Genomic DNA, 18,074 nt, shown 5'->3' with positions numbered 1-18,074 from the left:
TTGATCACTCTGGCCTCTCCCCAGGTGTTTTTATGGAAACGGGTAAAGTGTAGATTGTAGGACGCTGTGAAAAGCATACAGGCGCTTACCGAGCCTTCCCCTTACTTTCCGTTTGAGGTTTTGGAAATGTGTGCGTAATCTACTAGAACCGTGAGAAACATACATACATACATACATACAATATACTGGCATTCAGTATTGGCAGTGCATGCCCCTGTAGCTCTCTAACTTTATATTCACAAAAAAAAAAACCATTCAGTACATAGAATAAAAAGAATAAATGAGTCGGTTTCTGAGGACTACATCTTAAATGCCATTTCCATTTGTCAAACATTGAAAGACAGCTTGTGGCTGAATCTCACAGTATTGTCAGGGACAGGATCTTGGGGCCTTTCTGTCTTGTTTTTGTAATCCGCTCTAAGCAAAAAGCTAAAGTGGGCCGGAAGGAGTTGTGATGTCTTCTTGAGTTTGTAGAATGTTGAACTTCAGGTTTTAGTGCCTGTCTGTTTACACCTGTAGAGTCGGAGCAGCTCTTAGGAAAAATGTTTACATTTTAACTTTTAGAAGTAGTTGGGGGTAGGTATATTGCTTCTAACCCTGAGGTGACCTTAGTGCATTCCTGCATTGCCTAATGGGAAATCTAGCCTTTTTTTTCTTTTTTGAGTGGTGTAGCTGCTTCATACATGTCAAGATTTTGTTTTACTATTTTATAATGTTAACAACAAACTTGTGCATCTTGCAATCACACACACTGCAATTAAATGTCACATTGATGGAATGATTACGTTTGCACAGAAAACATGCTTGCGATTTGTTAGCTCTGATGTAGGCCGCCTGTGGCCAAAACGTTGGCGGCATATTTTATTTTTACTATTCTGGGAGTGTGCACAGTTTTATTTTTACATTGTATTGTTCCTTTTGGATTGAACACAGAATCAATCATTTTACTTCGCTTCTCGGCCTTTTGGCTAAGATCAAGTGTAGTTCCACTTTGGGAAGGGGGGGACTATGCTGATCCTCTGGCCTTAGGGTTGGGAATGCAATGGAGCCCGAGGTGTTGATTTGCCCCGGCAGTAATGCTGGAGTCACCATTTGCGGTATTGCACGCCGCTGCAAATGGTGAGTGCACGGTCACACTGGCGGTTGCTTTGCACTTACTTTTCCCCCTGAACCATCAGGTCTTGGGGAGAAGAATTTATTTTTGAATCTGGCTAGGCCAGAAATGGCCGCCCCTAAATTATTTTTCTTAATTTATTCATCACTTTGTGATATCACGAGTGCCTATTAATTTCCCTTATTGATCTCACGGTTTTCGAAATTCACGGCGAGGCCCCCCACTTTGAGTTGGCACACGTTTTGGCACCTTGTTTTGGACACTGTTTTCTTTTAGATGCAGTGAAGCTGGATTTTGCTGGAGGAGGATTGGGTGCCTATCGCCCCTTTCCTCTCTTCAAATAAGCCCAGCTGAGTCTTCCTTCGGGTTGACTCAAGATCCGACCCTCCCATGGGGGGGGGGGAAATTTCTCTGGGTTCTCCGTGTGGGAACCCAGAATCGTATCTGGCTTCTGCTGCCTTATGGCACAGAGTGCAGCACCCAGGAGCACGCACCTCGGGCTCTTAAAAAAAAAAATACAAAAATAAATCAATCATTTTACCAGTTGTACATCTACTAGATCTTTTTTTCCACGTCAGTGTCTGCTTTGGTCTGCACATGCCAGTGTTTTTGTATTTACACACGGCCAGAATGATGTCATAGCCATCAAAATAAACTAGTTCCATGTTTGCAGTTATACTACTTTAACTAGCAGATGTGAGGGCAGAGAAGAGTGTGTATCTGTAGCCTTTCTGCTCCTCAGTCTGCAAGGCTTTCCTAAGTGCTGGACTGTAAGGTGATTGTGAAGAGGCATACGAAACTAGAGGAGCACACAATCTAAAAAGCATAAGATATAATATTAATGGCCATTAAGGGCACAGAAACAAAGCAAGAATTCAGCACATGCCCATTGAATGCCATTCAAAAAACGCCTATGTAAGGCATAGATATCGGGGATTCCATCTCGCTATATGGCCTATCTAATTTTTTATGGTTCTATTTCTTACCAAGGATCTGAATGTTTTTTGAATTGTATGTGCTGAATTCTGACTTTAAAGTGGGATTGAAGTCTCATTGACCCTCTTGGGCACTGAAGAAGCTTGACACACACTACTTTAGACAGGACTATTTTTCCTACCACACTCCAGTAAGACAAATCATCATACAGGCTAGATGATTGACTGTGTAGAAGAGCAACCATCTTTGATGTTGACTACTATTACAACTTTTTTTTCCCCCCTTCCTCTTTTCTGCACCAGTATCGCTTTTTTTTTTTTTTTGTATGCCTTTGGAATCTAGCTTGTGTTGTTTCTGTTTTAGAACACACACACACACACACACACACACACACACACACACACACACACACACACACACACACACACACACACACCCCACTCGTATACTGTGTTATCTGCTAGGTGCTTCACAAAACCCTGGGCACCGGGTGGCCATGGCAACTGGAAAAAACTTCCTGGTGCAGAGGGTTTTGAAGAGTTGCCATCATGAATCCAGCACCCTATGCCTTCCTGCGGGTGTGCTGTGCAGCGAGTCTCCCAGTGTGGTCACGTAATGCACTTGCCTTACCGCACCCCTACAGGAAATCATTGGGTGCCGCATTCATGATGGCAGAAAATAGGCAGCGACTGGTTTCCACAAGGTGAGAGGGTCGGAGATGGAGTAGCATATGTGAGTGTGTGTATACCATAGTGTCAGAGTTGGGGTATGTACAGTCGCCAATTAATATGGCTTATTATATCAGGATATAATAAAAATTTGGTAACTTACAACCTTAGATGAGCAGCAATACATGTTGTACCATGTTGTGATGACAAAACTTTTGCCAAAATAGAGAAGTCATGTGAAAAACCAACTACACTCATACAGCTTCAATAGAAATTAAGATGCTAAGTAGCAGACAGGTGCTGCTAATCAAATGCCCTTGATTAATTGATCAGCAAATGTGACCACCTCTATAAAAGCAAAGCTTGACAAACCCTGGTCACCTGGAAAATATGATTATGATTGGGGAAGAAAAAAAAGCTGGCTCCTAGATTCAAGCCGAACGTGTGGACCCCCGACCTACATTCATATAAATGTCCGATAAAATAGTGGTTTTGGGTGTCCTCTTTTGCCTTCTCTCTGTCTCAGGGGTGGAAATTCCTCCTAGCACATCAGTGGTAGTGATGGGAGAACTAGCAGGAGAGGGGCTCATGGGGATGGCCGCAGGGGCTTGGGCTGCAGTACATATGGATGTGGAGTCCTAAGTTGAGCATATGGAGAGTACAGGCCACCAGAGCCCAAACTAAGGAAGCACACTGAAAGACCCAGATCTTCAATTCGGTGTTGCAGACACAGTATGTGTGTGTGTGTGTGTGTGTATGTAATTTATATATATATATATATATATATATATATATATATCACACACACACCAATCAGCCATAACATTATGACCACTGACAGGTTAAGTGAATAATACTGATAATCTTGTTATCAGGGCACCTGTCAGTGGGTGGGATATATTAGGCAGGAAGTAAACGTTTTTGGCCTGTGTGTTAAAATTCAACAGGTAAGCTAGTGCTGAAAAGGTACTGGAACACAGAGTGCATCACAGTTTGTTGCGTATGAGGCTGTGTAGCCGCAGACCAGTCAGAGTGCCCATGATGGGCATGGGCCTGGGACCATACGAACTGGATCAGGGAACAATGGAAGAAGGTGGCCTGGTCTGATAAATCACATTTTCTTTTACACATGTGTTCTCCAGGTAAGCAAAACACACACGGCACCAGGATGCATATATATATATATATATAATGTATAAATATTATAATATCTGTATTAAGGAGCTGATAAGTGGCAGTGTGCAAAGCATACTCTGACGGGCACGCCTTTTACCCGCATCGGTTCTCCGATGCTTCCTGCCAGGACCAAAATGGTTAACAGCTTCCAGTGCTAGCCAACACTAGCTAGGAAGGGCTCAGGAACTGGTCCAGTGTCTTTAAGTTGCTGAGGCGTAGCCGAAGAGTGCCGTAATTGTCCTGAAATGGACAATGAGTGATCCAGCCAACCCCCGGAAGCATTAGACGAGACTAATGTTCCAGGGAAGTAGCACACTTTATTGGGGAAACACACACGCTTATATACAGGTTGGGTGAGAAAAAGACCATAAATAATGTCCACATCTTCTCACCCTGCCCAGACAGTCCGGCCACCAAGCCCCGCAATGTCCGTAGAACTTTAGCTGTCGTTCTCGGGATAATCCTGAAGGAGTGGCTGCGATCTCTGGGTCCTGAGGGTATCCTGTCCAAAAAGCGATAGGCCGAAGGGACCCTGAGCGGCAACAGTTCAAAATTTCCCTGGGACAGACCGCGAGATAGCCAGCGTGCGTACGATAACCGTGCCGGCTGATCTCCGCTCCCCTAGCGGTCCCAGCAACCGGGGATCTGTGGAAGGCTCCCTCTTCGAACCACCGTCCGTAGCCCACCACCTATGAGTTATCTCCATGCAAGAACGCGGTGGCAAGGCTCAAGGGTGTCTGGGCTACGAGGGGCCAAAGTCCCCAGATGGTCATAACTACTATGTACGGCACTTATTAACCCCAGGCCGTTACACATACCGTTCAATGTTTCAGTGGATTCTGAAAGGGCAGGAGGGCAATGAGCTCTTAACTTTTCTTAAAATGATTGCACCTTTAGATGTACATGCTGTAAAATGCATAATAAAATTAATTCTGTGTAGCGGATTCATATGTAACCTAAAATGTAATAGTAGGCACCGTAATAGACGGATCTAACCAGGTTTATTCACTTAGTATAATAGAGAGTGCAATTAGTGTTGTGTCTGAGTGGAACCGTGTCTTTAACATATAGCTTGGAGGATTTTTTTTTTCAATTTGCTTGTGTGTGTTTGCGTCTATGATTGCAAAAGTATTTATAGAAGTGGAAATTGTTATTCAACTCTAAAGAAAATGGGGAAAATGTGAAACCCACAATCGAGTTAATGTTTGCTTATTGTGTTAGGCTGTACATGGTTATAAAACACCAGCCTCCTAAGGGGCATTGTTTTGGGCCTTGACCTTGGTTTTTGCACTTAGCCCTTTGGTTGGATAAAGACAACGCATCAATCTGATATAAAATCTTAACCTCAGGGTAACAAACGTTTGTAGTCAATATGTTACCTAACATAATAAAGACATTTTGTTGCGCTACTAATGTTCCTTGTTTTGCTGCCGGTTCGGATGCTGTGATTGAGTAGACAGCCTGTGGCATTTTATTGTGGTTAGTGTGAATAATACTATAGTTAACTTTCTCACATGCCGGATAGTGGGGTTATTTGACGTTATACTGGTAATGTTTAAATTAACAGAGCACCTCGTGCCTCCCTGTTTCAAGTTAATAAAATAGACGGTTGCCAGCAGGGTTCAAGCTTAAGTCGTTTTGCTAAAGAGACATGCATATCCAGTAGAGCTGGCAGTGCTACCTGCCGTAAGATGTTTAGCAGCTGGTGTGAAATTAAACTACCTAACAAAATAAGTAAATAAACATTGCAATACTAATAATTGTGTTAGGGGCAAACAAATGGGATTAGTGGAAAGGAGAACCAAAGACCAAGGAAGGGTCCATTCATACCGGACTGATTGGTTTTCATATGACGGAGGTATAGAACGAAATGATCAGCAACGGGACAGATGTCCGAGACCTTCAGAAATTACATGGAATAAGGTGTAGTGGCCAGTTCCCCTTATCCCATAAAATGCTAGAAGCATGGCGGCTTTGAGCATTATACGAGTAGCTGGCGTAAAGGGGTGAGAATTTAAGCAGTTTGTCAAAGCTCTGAAAACCTCCCCATCAATCGGCCACCGACTGGGGGCCTTGACTAGCTTGGATTTCTGCAGACCTCTTAGTAAGGTTTTGACCGGGTGCTTAGCAATCAGAGAGGTTTTGTTAGGAAAATATGGTGATATGTGATGTTAGACTCCCGTTAAATACAGTTTAATTGAACCATATGAGAGGTTTAAGCTAGAATGGCAGTACGCTGCGAAAGCCAGGAGGGTGACAACTGAATACGGGTTCGTAGGGGCAGATGCTAACACAAATCTGCCAAATAGGGACCAGGCTCTGTCATATGCTTCCCTGGTATTGCTGGACAACGCTCACGTGATAATATGGCGAGCTGTGTGCAGATGCTTTTCTACGCTATAATGAGCTCGTCGAAGACCGGCGCAGTTGTCGGTGCTGCTGCCGCTGAGGGTTGGCCTTTGAAAAACCTCAGGAAATTGAAACGAGAACGCGTCAGCCGCGATATTCTGCGTGCCCAGCAGGTGCGAACATCTAGTAAAGTCAGACGCTGAAACATAGCTGTGGGAGGGAGGGGCGTTTGGTTAAATAACCATAGCACCTCCCGCAACTACAGGCAAATGTACATTAGCCCTAACATTTATACCTGGGAACTTTAATGGCATCTCAGGACGAAGGGGCAAATCTTTGTGTGCACACAGTCTGGAACTGACGCATCATCTTTGTGGAAACCCTTGGTGCATCTTTTAAAAAAAAATAAAATATATATATATATATATATATATATATATATATATATATATATATATATTTTTTTTTTTTTTTTTATTTTTTTTTTTGTTGATATTCTGTTTCAGACGTTCTCTTTCAGGTTAAGCCACATGGCATATTCCCAACTGGTTTATTTGTAGCAGAACCAAATCTATCTGGATACTCTGCAAATTGCCACTACCTGCAGACGGCTCACTCACCTAAACGTGTTATTGAATGGTAAATCCCAAACTGTAGGCGGCAAGGAGAGGTAAACGGCACTAGGGATTAACACTATGGTATTTTTATTCTGAAGCGCACATGGTGCGTATGTGTGTTTTGCTTATTAAAAGTGAACCCAAAAACATTTTTACATTTTCCAGAAGCTTTCCCTTTAAATGAAAAGAAAAAAATATCTACATGCAACAGAGAAAACATGCATGGGATCCTTCGTGTATAGCTAATAATGTGTTTCTATGCTCAAGAGTTCAGATGGGATGCACTTATACATCCATCTTTATTATTGCCCTCAATTTACCCACAGCTGTCCGTTTTGACATTTCTTTAGTTTTTGATATAGCTGTTATTTTCTTCTGTTTCTTGGATGGTTCCCGATTACAAATTGGACAATCACCTTAAGTTCCTTCCTCTAGCTGAATCGTGGGTGTCCGCTATGTAGGTAAACCTATGTATTTTAAAACATAAAGAGAAATAGCAGTGATGCGCAAAGAGGTTGGAGTCTGGGATTTTTAGTGTTGGATGTTTTGAGGAGTTAGGTGTAAGTCAGTCTAGAGCTCCTAATCAACTTATTATCCACAGACAGCCAGGATCTTACTGATGGGGTAGCAGTAGGTTTGTTTTTTTTTAATGTTAGCCATCTTTACTTGGAGAGGCTCAATTTTATTGGTGAAATAAAAAAAAAGGTGCCCTTTAAATAAATCAGAGTGTGGAATGTAAATTTCAAAACAGAAGTGTTAAATGTAACACAATCTCTGGGTTTGCAGATAAAAAGGGGTTTTGTTTGTTCCAAAAATAGTCCTGTGTAAAACCCCAAATAAAAAAGTTTGCCAATAATTGATGTATTCTAGATCTAGAAGAAAAGATTAGAAGGGTAAAATACAACTGCCCATAAACTGACTGGCGAACAGAAAACACATGCCCTCCCCATCCTTTCTGCCTAAAGGATTTTAAACTATTTGTTTAATTTGGGTTCTGATAAAATTTGTATCATGGGCGTCCTCCTTTATTGTACCATATAAATTGTGGTTGAAAGCTAGCGTGTGTAATAAACTGTGAAATGTTGTTAAAGCAAATCTGTCTAGGATTTGGCAGTGCCATTCTAACGCTTTTGCTCTGCATATTAAGAGGTCTTCATCTGAGAATGTCCTGTATTTGGCTCCATCCATCTAACCCATTGTCCTGACACGTCTCCTAGTCCATGTTTACGAAAAGCAGCCCCCTGCTATTTTGCTATATGAAACAATAAATAATGTCTTTTGGCAAAAGATTCATTTTTTATTTTTTTTTGGCTTTCCTTTCACCTTTATTCTATAAAAGTCACAAAGTTTGACAGCTAAAACAACTGGGTTCTAGCTGTATTGTCTCATCTACAGTATGGATCTCTCCAAATCAACACAGCCAGTGCTACACATCAGTTGTGCTGTGCTTCTGATGATTCCTGCAGATGTTGATATATTTTCTTATACAGCTAGGTTTGTGTGGTCGTTGATGATCAAAACACAGATTGTGTTGCTATAATTTCTAATAAGATCTGTGCTTCTCTTCTGCAGTATTTAGTCTGAGATCAAGTTTCTTTACAGTGATGCATTCTGGGTAGGCCTGTGGTCGCATATTAACAGGGATGGTGTCTGTCCCTCTGGCACATTACCTGTTTTTAATCAGGTGATTAAAAACGGGTAATGTGCAAGGTGAAGACTTGTCATTTATCAGAGGAATATTTCTACCACATTTAGCTCCATATATAATATATATATATATATATATATATATACACTGTTGGCCTTTTCAGCTGGTTCACTGAATCACAATTGTTTAAGTTATAGATTAGTTTTTTCAGAACAAGAAGTTCATATGCTCCCCCCCACACTTTTATTTGAAAAATAAAATGAAAAAAACCTGCTAAATTGGTTCTACTATTTTTCTTGAGTAGAAATACCCAATGTTTTTGTTTTACAAGTTATAGGGCAATAAGCACAAGTAGCATTTTGCTGTTTCAAGACCATTTTTTTCCCAAATCTGGCCATTCTGCCCCCATGTGCTTTTTAGGACATCATTGAATGTCGTGACGTGCCTGGCATGTCATTGATTGTTAAGGGGTTAAAAATCCACTGTTTAAAATACTTCTCCAAAAGATATTATTGGGTTTTAGTGCCATCTTATTCTGAAATGCTGCATGATGGGTAAACTGGACAGGAGTAGTGCATTACATGACAATTTGATTTACAGAAACGAGGTAAGGAGGATCCTGCTCAAACGAGCTTACAGTGGTCCAAGTTTTTTTTTTTGCTTTGTGTGTTAACCTTTCATTTAATTGTAATCGCTCATATGGCCTGTGGCACCATGTTTTAGAGACCAAACTGTATCCTTTAACAGTGTATGATAAACGTGCAATGTCTGATTATTTTGTTTATTGAGCTAAGATCTCTATAATACAATTAAACCTCATTTAGATGCTGTTAGGACAGCTGGTTTCTTCTAGGTGGGAAAAGAAGATATCATGTGGTTCACTAATAATGACTTGTTCTTTGGTTTAGGGTAACGCAAAAAGAAGACAAAGTGGATTACGACCTTAATAAGCAGTGCTGAAGAATATATAATATAGTCTGAGGTTTTCTATCATGGGAGGCATAGTCGGAGCAGTTAAGGACTGGCCTTGCCAAGGCGGCTGCCTATTCCTGTTGAGCTGATCTTGTGGGGCACGGCTGTAAGGTTTTATTTTTTCCAGTATTGCATGCAGAAAGTGCATGAAAGAGGCTGGTTCTCAACACTTATTTCTAGTTTTAGGACTCTAGAACAACAGTAGCTGACAACCTACCAATTTGTAAAATGTGAAGAGTTGGAAATATAGGGTGTGATTAAACAGACCAATAGGAGAGGCTATATGAAATATTAGACAGCATTAGCGAGTTGGACTATAAAGAGTATTCAATGGAGAAATGGGAGATTTAAGAGAGTCTCAAGAAGAAGCCAGACTGTTATAAATGAGACTGTGTGGCTTGCAGACCTTGGGGGCTCCTCACACATCCATCCTGTGGACAGTGTGGTAACAAAACACAGAAATGCTGATGAGAATACGTGGCAAATCTCTGAGTAACAGACATTCCCCCAGCTGTGGGAAGGAAACCCAAGACTTCTCTGTTTTAACCGTCTGTTCCTCTATTCTTGGAAAAAAGACCCGTTACTGAAACACTAGCATTAACCCTATCGGGCCAGTTACTATTACCGCTGTAATTAATTTAGCATGAGGGAATCTGCTAAATGTGAAAGGCATATTTTTTTGAAAAATACAATTTGTCTCATTTAGAAAGCTTTACTACAATATTTTCACCAAGGGGAAGCTGGTAGTAAGGTGATTCCAAAATGCTTGGGAAAACCTGTAAAAGAACGCTAGGTATTAAACCAATTTATACAACAGTTAACAAATGGGCTGCTTAACTGGGAACTCCCTTTCATGGTTTAAAAGTAAATATTAATTCTCACTCCTTCACATTCTATTCTGATTTGATGATGCCTGATCCTAGTTGGTACCGTTCTGAGCAGAAAACAAAAATCATTAAAAAAAAATAATTATATATATATATATATATATATATATATAATCAAATTATTCAATGCTCTACAATGGTACAACTTGGTTGCCCTTACTTGGAATCTAGGTTAGGTCGTTAGGCGTGAATGGGGTTGGTTTAAAATAAATAAATAAATAAATAAATAAAAAAGATACAAATAAAGGATCATATTGTTGGTACTTAATCTTTTGTAGAATTTATTTTTACCTTATACAGTGCCAGCCAAGCTCTTCCTGCATCAGAAGCTTTTGGGGGATGGACCTTCAGAATATATATTAAACCCAAAAGTATCAAATTTTTGTAAGGTTATCCTTAATGTTATTGTCTAGACATACTCAAAGTGGTTCTGCTCTCCTTTTATGCTTTTGTTTCTGCACTGGACTAGGGGCTATTCCAAAGGTTAAAGGGGGTTAACAGCATTCAGCTATTTATGCTTGGGTTCTACAACTTGCTCTCTGGCTATCTCTGAAATGCACTAGGGCAGTGGTTCTCAACTCATGGGTCGTGACCCAAAAGTGGGTCGCGACCCTGTCTTCAGTGGGTCGCGGAGGGTCAGGGTTGGACTGGAGGCATACTGGGAAAATTTCACTTTCCTGGGGCTGCCTTACACATTCTAGCGGCAATCCGCGAGCAGCAGGCTGTCAGGACCGCGGCTGCAACAATCGGGTCCATCAGGCAGCCTCCGGTCCGGCATGTACTTTAGTATTACTCCCCGACCGCAAAGCAAGTTGCTTGATTGGTTTGCGGTCGCTGTCTGTTCCTAGTGGGAGGTGAATAAAGTTTTTCTCTGATTGCTCCTCCCCTCTTCCTGCTGTAGCCCGCGGACAGCCTTTCCACTCCCTCATCTTTTCTGAGGTTATTTTTGGGTCGCGACTTAATGACCAAAGACAAATGTGGGTCCTGAGGATACACGGGTTGAGAACCACTGCTCTAGAGTGACTCGAAATATGGAGGAAGCAGGTGGTGTATGTGCAATGTGTCAGTTTTTTGTTAAACTGTAGGTGGCTATTTTAAGAGTAAGGGTGAGTTCAGTGGCAGGACCCACAGAATGAATCTTGCATACCCAACCAACTTCATGTGGGTTCCTTCCTGAAAGAGGGGAACGTTACATGGCCCTATCATAGCTTTGTCTACAGGGATGTCAATGTGTGTAAAGTGGGTAATACACAGTTACATTTTTATCACTATTATTGATTTACAAAGTACCATCCTATTAGGCTATTAGACTATTTTTGCCTTCAGCACCCCTACTTCCCCACCCACACTTATGTGCTTGACAGCTATTTTGATATAGTTCCTGACCCTAAATTTGCTGTCTTACATGTAAACCCAACTTCTAGCAGATACCCATTGAATGAATGTCATCCTAATCTGCCGCTTCAATTTATTGTAGATTTACGTTTGTTAAAGCTAAACTAATAATGTCCTCAGTTGCCAATTGCACCTTGGTTACAGTGTTTGTTCAGTAATTGAGATGTATTGTTGTTGTGCAATAATCCAAAATCGCCACCCCCAATCTTTTAGAAGGGAGATTTGTTTCTTTTTAAGTAGTTTAAATGGCAATTACTGCTCCCTTGCTGGTGAGGAACAGGAATCATGCTTTTGTTAGCAGATCTCAGTTGGATTATTTTAAGTTGTATTGGTACTTTTGCATTATGTTTTGTAAAAAGGCTGATAACCCTGCACTCGTTTGTTTCTTTTTTTACTGCTATGTGACAGTAATCTGTTGGATAAAATGCTAAGTATGGACATATTTTCTTAGACAATTTGATTTCCTTCTGGCATACAGTATTTAATACAGAGGTTAAAAGTTTCAGCTTTCAACTTTGAAAATAGATAATGCTGTGTTTTGTCTTAGGGAAACTTGTTAACCTTAGAAATCCTCTGATGTCTCTTTCATTTTACTTAACAGAGGGACATCTGAATCCCTGCAGATTTATCTTACTCTGTCTTATTCTTTAACATCATTGGCCTACTAATAGGTATCTTGCACATCTAAAGACTCATGTTTGATTGTGGAATAAATTAATTTTATGTGGCTTTCCTTGTACACAGACCTATTTCCGTTTAAGACTAACTGTTTTTATCACTTTTTCATTTTTGTTGACAGTTTGCCACAGTATGGATATCCGGAACAATCTGACTGATCTCAATGCACTAGAGGACTGCACAGTCATTGAGGGCCATCTCCAGATCTTACTGATGTTCAACACAAAACCAGAGAACTTCAGAGACTTGAGTTTCCCTAAACTTACCATGATAACCGACTACCTCCTACTTTTCCGTGTCTATGGTCTAGAGAGCCTGAAGGACCTATTTCCCAACCTCATGGTCATTCGTGGTACACGCCTCTTCTTCAACTATGCCCTGGTTATCTTTGAGATGGTTCACATGAAGGAGATCGGGCTATATAACCTTGTGAACATCATAAGAGGCTCTGTGAGGATTGAAAAGAACAATGAGTTGTGTTACTTGGCCACTATTGATTGGTCAAGAATTTTGGACTCTGTAGAAGACAACTACATCAACCTGAACAAAGACAGTAAAGAGTGTGGCGATGTGTGTCCAGGCACTGGGAAGGGCATAGGAAAGTGCCCATCTACTGTGGTCAATGGAATGTTTTTTGAGCGCTGTTGGACACAGGACCACTGCCAAAAGGGTAAGTGGTACATTGATAATATAGTTTGCATTCATCCCCAATAAACATTAATAGTTTATCTATGATTGCAGACAGTTATTGGCTAAACATCTGGTAACATGTTCAGCTGTGTCACCTGTTTTTCCAACAAGTAATGCATACAATTCCATATACCAGAGCTCAACAAACCAGATACCAGCTCAGCGTGACTTGCTTTTTTCTTTTTTTGTTCTTCTTTTTTTTTTTTTTTTTTATTTAATAAAAAATGTTTTTTTCTGCGTGGGCATGGAAGGAATATGTTACCAGAAAAGGCAATGTGTATAATGTGAAGGGTGCATTTTGAGAACAAGGGTAAAACAAAAATATGTAAAATATTTGGATATAATTATTAGAATGCAAGTTTATGCATGATTTGAAAAACTGATGGTCACTTTGTAGGACATTTGACCCCTGCATGTATTCAAAGGAGCAATAAGTGTCAGTGGGCAAAGAAAGACTGATGGATTTATTTACTAAACTGTGAAGCTTCAGGTGAGAAAATGTCCCCACTTTTTATACCTGGACGTTATGCTGCTTGGCCTTCCTTAATGTGTAGCGTGCTGAAATAGTTAAGTCCCCAGGCATATTCGATTCATCTCTTGCTTGGCACACAGAACATGGCAAACTTTTCTTCCAAATGCTGCCTGTGTGTGTCGACTTCTCTCTGGAAAAGTAGGAGCAAAAAAGGTTCAACTATTTAAATAAAATGTAGCTTGGTTGTATCCAATGGATCTGGGCACTGATTTCAGTGATAAGTGCATGAAGGTTTTGGTAACAGAATTGTATCTGGCAAATGCTGCAAGTTTGTTTTCATAACATTGTGCACATTTCACCTTCTGCCTTAAAATTAGTGTTTTTGTGGCTGATGGCCATTTGGCAGGCCAGCTCTTTCTTTTTGTCTGTCTTCCAGAATTGCGACCAGACACCTTTTTTTCTTCACCACCTGGATTTTAGCCGGGGCACATTAAAACATAATTTGTATTACTTCCTTGGCATAAATCTCTATGAAGCTCGTCAAGTCTATGTCCACGGCAGGACACAGATTTATATATATATCAATTGGCCAAGAAAATAATGCTAGAGACTGACAACAAATAGAATCCAGCAATAGCACTCAACACCCTTGTTTGCTGCCATAGAGATTGGGGTGACATTTTAAGCTTTATGAATAAATTTCCACCCATACATTTCCTAGCTAATTGGCTAGCACAGTGTATAGGTGAATGTTGCCCTACTAAGTGACACCTTGTAATGTTTTATCCTGGCTTATGAGTTAATACATATGTTCATCTTTTTTAATTTACTTGCTTCTATCAATCTACTCTTGTTAAGAGGTTCTTATGTTATATGACAATCTTAATGCAGTTACCCAAGTTTTCACTAGATTTGATATTGTACTTCCTCAACCTGATGCCCTCAGGCTGGTTGGTAGATTTCCCCACTGATATTGCTATAAAAAGTTATGTGCGTTTGATATGCATGGTCAAGACTTTTGGACTGCTTGTATGGGGTCTATTCGCTGTGAGTGGAAGAGAGTAGAGCCCTGTGTGGGACTTTTTTTTTAATTTTTTTAATTTTATTTTTATTTTTTTAATCCCGCTCCCGTTGATTTGTTTTGTCCAATCCTGCCCGCTCCCGCCACAAATGTGGCCAATCACGCCCACCTCCTTACCTGAACTGCAGATTTCCCGCACAGTCCCGCAAGGCTGTCTTTGAGTTGCTCCCTCACAGCGTCTCTTCTCTTGCTCCAGGAACACGGCGGAATCACGGGAAGTGATGTCTGCTGTGTTCCTGGGCGGCACAAGAGAAGAGACGCTGTGAGGGAGCAGCGCAAAGACTTGCAGGACTGCACGGGATTACCGTGACCCACAGGTACAGTGTCTGACTGCCCGCAAGACCTCCCGCAAGTGTTTTGGTGGGACCCGCATCACAATGCAATGTCTATATTGGCCATGTAAAATGCATAGGTTAAGCAACAGGAGCAAACTGGCCAAGGGCCAGTACAAAATTCTTCGAAAAGTCCACATAGTGGGGTTAAATTGCATGACCATGTCTATTCTGCATTTGTTAGTTGCTGGGGCGGGCAGAAGTCTGCTTTACCTGCCAGAAGGTGCCACCCTTCCCCTGTTAAGCAGGAGGCTTCCCAAAATTCTCCTCATTGGCTCTGATTCAAAAGGTTCCATGTTATTGCATAGCATCTCTGTGGAGATTAGACCCCTTAAGGTTCCCTATCCCTGGACAAAGACTAGTATGGGAATCTTTGATAGCAATTTTTTTCCCGTCGTGTAGTGTCAGTACCACGGGGTGTCGCTCTTCCTGGGACAAGGACCTAGAACCGAAGAGGTTAAGATACCTCCTAACCCCTCCTACTCCTCCCTATAAGAGCCCCGGCAACCCTCATACCTCCAGTTTTTTCCTTGTCCCTTGTCAGGGACGGACCTTGTTCCTTGTTTTTTTTTTTTTCGTTGGTGGGGCACACGGGTTGTGTCCGGGGGTTCCCTCCGATTGCTCCCCGGGTGGTGAGCAGAGCTAGGAGTAGCGTCCGCATCGGCGGACGTTACGGAGCCGTTTAGACGCCGCGCTCTTATGCCGGCAGGTTTTGGAGCATGCGCACAGCGGTGGAACGCACGCCAGAGGGCGCTGCGTTCCACCAAGAGTACTGACACGCTATTGAGCATGCGTGATTCAGTTTCTCTTGTTCAGGGCGCGAAAACTAACTGGTTTTCGCATATATATAGCTGTGCTGCCCAGTCTGACAGCAGAGAAGCTTGTCAACACTGGGATTTCCGTGTCACCAGCCCCCCCACACGGATTGAGGAGTTGTAAGGTAGGATTTGGTTAATCTTACCCTGTCAAATCCTCTGCCCTGTATATTTTCTACTAAAAATTTTTTTTTTTTTTTTGTGTTTTATATTAGATGTCTGGTCCGGTTTCACCAGATAAGCCGGATAAAGAGAAATCTTTTACACCTGCTCCAAAAAAGGCTGTGGTTAAAACCAAACATTTATCGTGCACTGAATGTGCCACTCCGTTGCCGGATGGTTGTAAGAAGAAATTTTGCAATGCCTGCTCTGCTGAGAGTTTGGCAAAAGAAAAACAAAAAGACATGCAGTCTTTTTTAGGTTGGTTCCAGGACAACCTGGTGCAAACGTTTGAAACGTTTAAAGCAGCAGCAGCTACACCTGTGGAACCCGTTTAAACTTAAATCCCACAAACGTAAGAGGGTATCATCCCCTCATTCTGATTTATCCTCTGGGGAGGTTTCTAGTTCATCCTATTCAGCTTCATCTAGTGGGGAGTCAGAGGATGAGACCAATTTTCCTCCACAGGAGCTGCGTAAATTTGTTAAGGAAGTCTCACGGCTTTTTCAGGATTCAGACCTGTCAGCGCACCCCAAAGGGTTGCCCATGTTATCTCACATGCAGAATCTCATGTATAGAGAGTGGAATAATCCAGGCAAAAGAGCCTTTATATCAAAGCACTCTAAGCAGCTTTTTTACCTTCAGGGCGATGAAAAATGGGAAGATAGCCCAGATTTCCAAACGTACGACCATTCCCATTAGTGAAGTGGCTGGTCTTAAGGATCCTATGGATAAGAGGGCAGAAACGTCTTGCAGACGGATTTACCAATCATCTGGATTCCAGTGTAAAGTGGCGTTGTCTAGCGCATCTGTGGCTAAAGCGCAGGGTGTCTGGTTGCAGTCCTTAGAGGGCAGTCTTTCAGAATCTATGGATGAAGGTTTGTCTAAACTATTTAAAAACCTGACACTGGCTAATAGCTTCCTGCTGGAAGCTGCAGAAGAGGGCCTTAAGCTTTCAGCCCGTAACATGGGTTTGTCTTCCGTTGCCAGAAGGGCATTATGGCTACGTTCCTGGGCAGCAGATACTGCCTCCAAATCTACTCTATGCGATCTGCCCTTTGAAAGAACCAAGCTATTCGGTTCTTCCTTGGAGGAACTGATCAGACACATGTCTGATACTAAAAAGGCACTTCCTCAGGATAGGAAAAGCAGATGGAACAAGCGATACCAGTATAGACCTTCCAGGCCTTTTCAACCAGTTTTCAAGACTCAAGCCTTTCGTAAACAACACGAGAGAAAGTTTCAGGAACACCCTAAGAAACCAGAGGGTAGGAAGTTCTGACGGTGTTGGAGGTCGTCTGCAATGGTTCCTACCAAAATGGAGGCAAACCACAAACAATTCCTGGGTCCTCAGGATCATTGCGGACGGGTACAGGATAAAGTTTTCCTCGTTCTCTGTTCCTGATTTCGTGTTACCCCTCTCAGGTGAAGAACTCAGCACTGTTTGCCGAAAGCCTTACCCTTCTAAAAAAGGGTGTCATAGAGCCTGTTCCAAAGTATCAGGAGTTTCAGGGAGTTTATTCCTGTCTCTTCCTGGTCTTAAAGCCGGATGGGTCCTTCCGTCCAATTCTGGATTTAAAGAAAGTCAATGCGTATATTCCTTACCGTCACTTCAGAATGGAATCCATTCTCACGGTTACCCGCATGTTGGGACAAGGGGACCTTATGGTTACGTTAGACCAAAAAGATGCCTATCTCCATGTGCCTATCGCCATAGCCTCCAGGAAATATCTCAGGTTTGCCATAAGAGTCGGGACAAGAGTTCATCATTTCCAGTTTACTGCTCTCCCTTTTGGCCTGTCGTCAGCTCCTCGGATCTTCACAAAGCTTTTAACTCCTATTGCAGCGGCTTTACGGAAAGAGGGGATCACAGTCGTCCCTTATCTAGACGATTGGCTGCTAAAAGCAAGTTCTTCTCAGGAGCTCCGGGCACATCTCAGCTTTACGACCCGATGCTTGGGGGAACATGGCTGGATCATAAATTACAAAAAGTCCAACCTGATTCCAACTACGAAGATCCAGTTTCTGGGGCACATAGTGGATTCCGTCTCTTCGAGACTTTATCTCCTGCGCTCCAAGATCAAG

The 18,074-nt window shown here is 41.9% G+C and overlaps 1 protein-coding gene across 1 annotated transcript in view; it reads left to right on the top strand.

Annotated features, from left to right (window-relative positions):
• The window catches only part of INSR (insulin receptor), a 52,246-nt gene that overhangs the window by 11,253 nt on the left and 22,919 nt on the right, over positions 1-18,074 (top strand). The window contains exon 2 of the mRNA XM_089490487.1: positions 12,562-13,110. Within this exon, the coding sequence (XP_089346613.1) occupies positions 12,562-13,110 (549 nt within the window). The remainder of the gene's footprint in view (positions 1-12,561; positions 13,111-18,074) is intronic.

Source organism: Sceloporus occidentalis, unplaced genomic scaffold (assembly GCF_023333645.1).
Source record: "Sceloporus occidentalis isolate IW3139 unplaced genomic scaffold, rSceOcc1.0.p SCAF_45, whole genome shotgun sequence".
In the NCBI taxonomy this organism is placed as follows: domain Eukaryota; kingdom Metazoa; phylum Chordata; class Lepidosauria; order Squamata; family Phrynosomatidae; genus Sceloporus; species Sceloporus occidentalis.
This window is presented reverse-complemented; position numbering and strand designations above follow the sequence as displayed.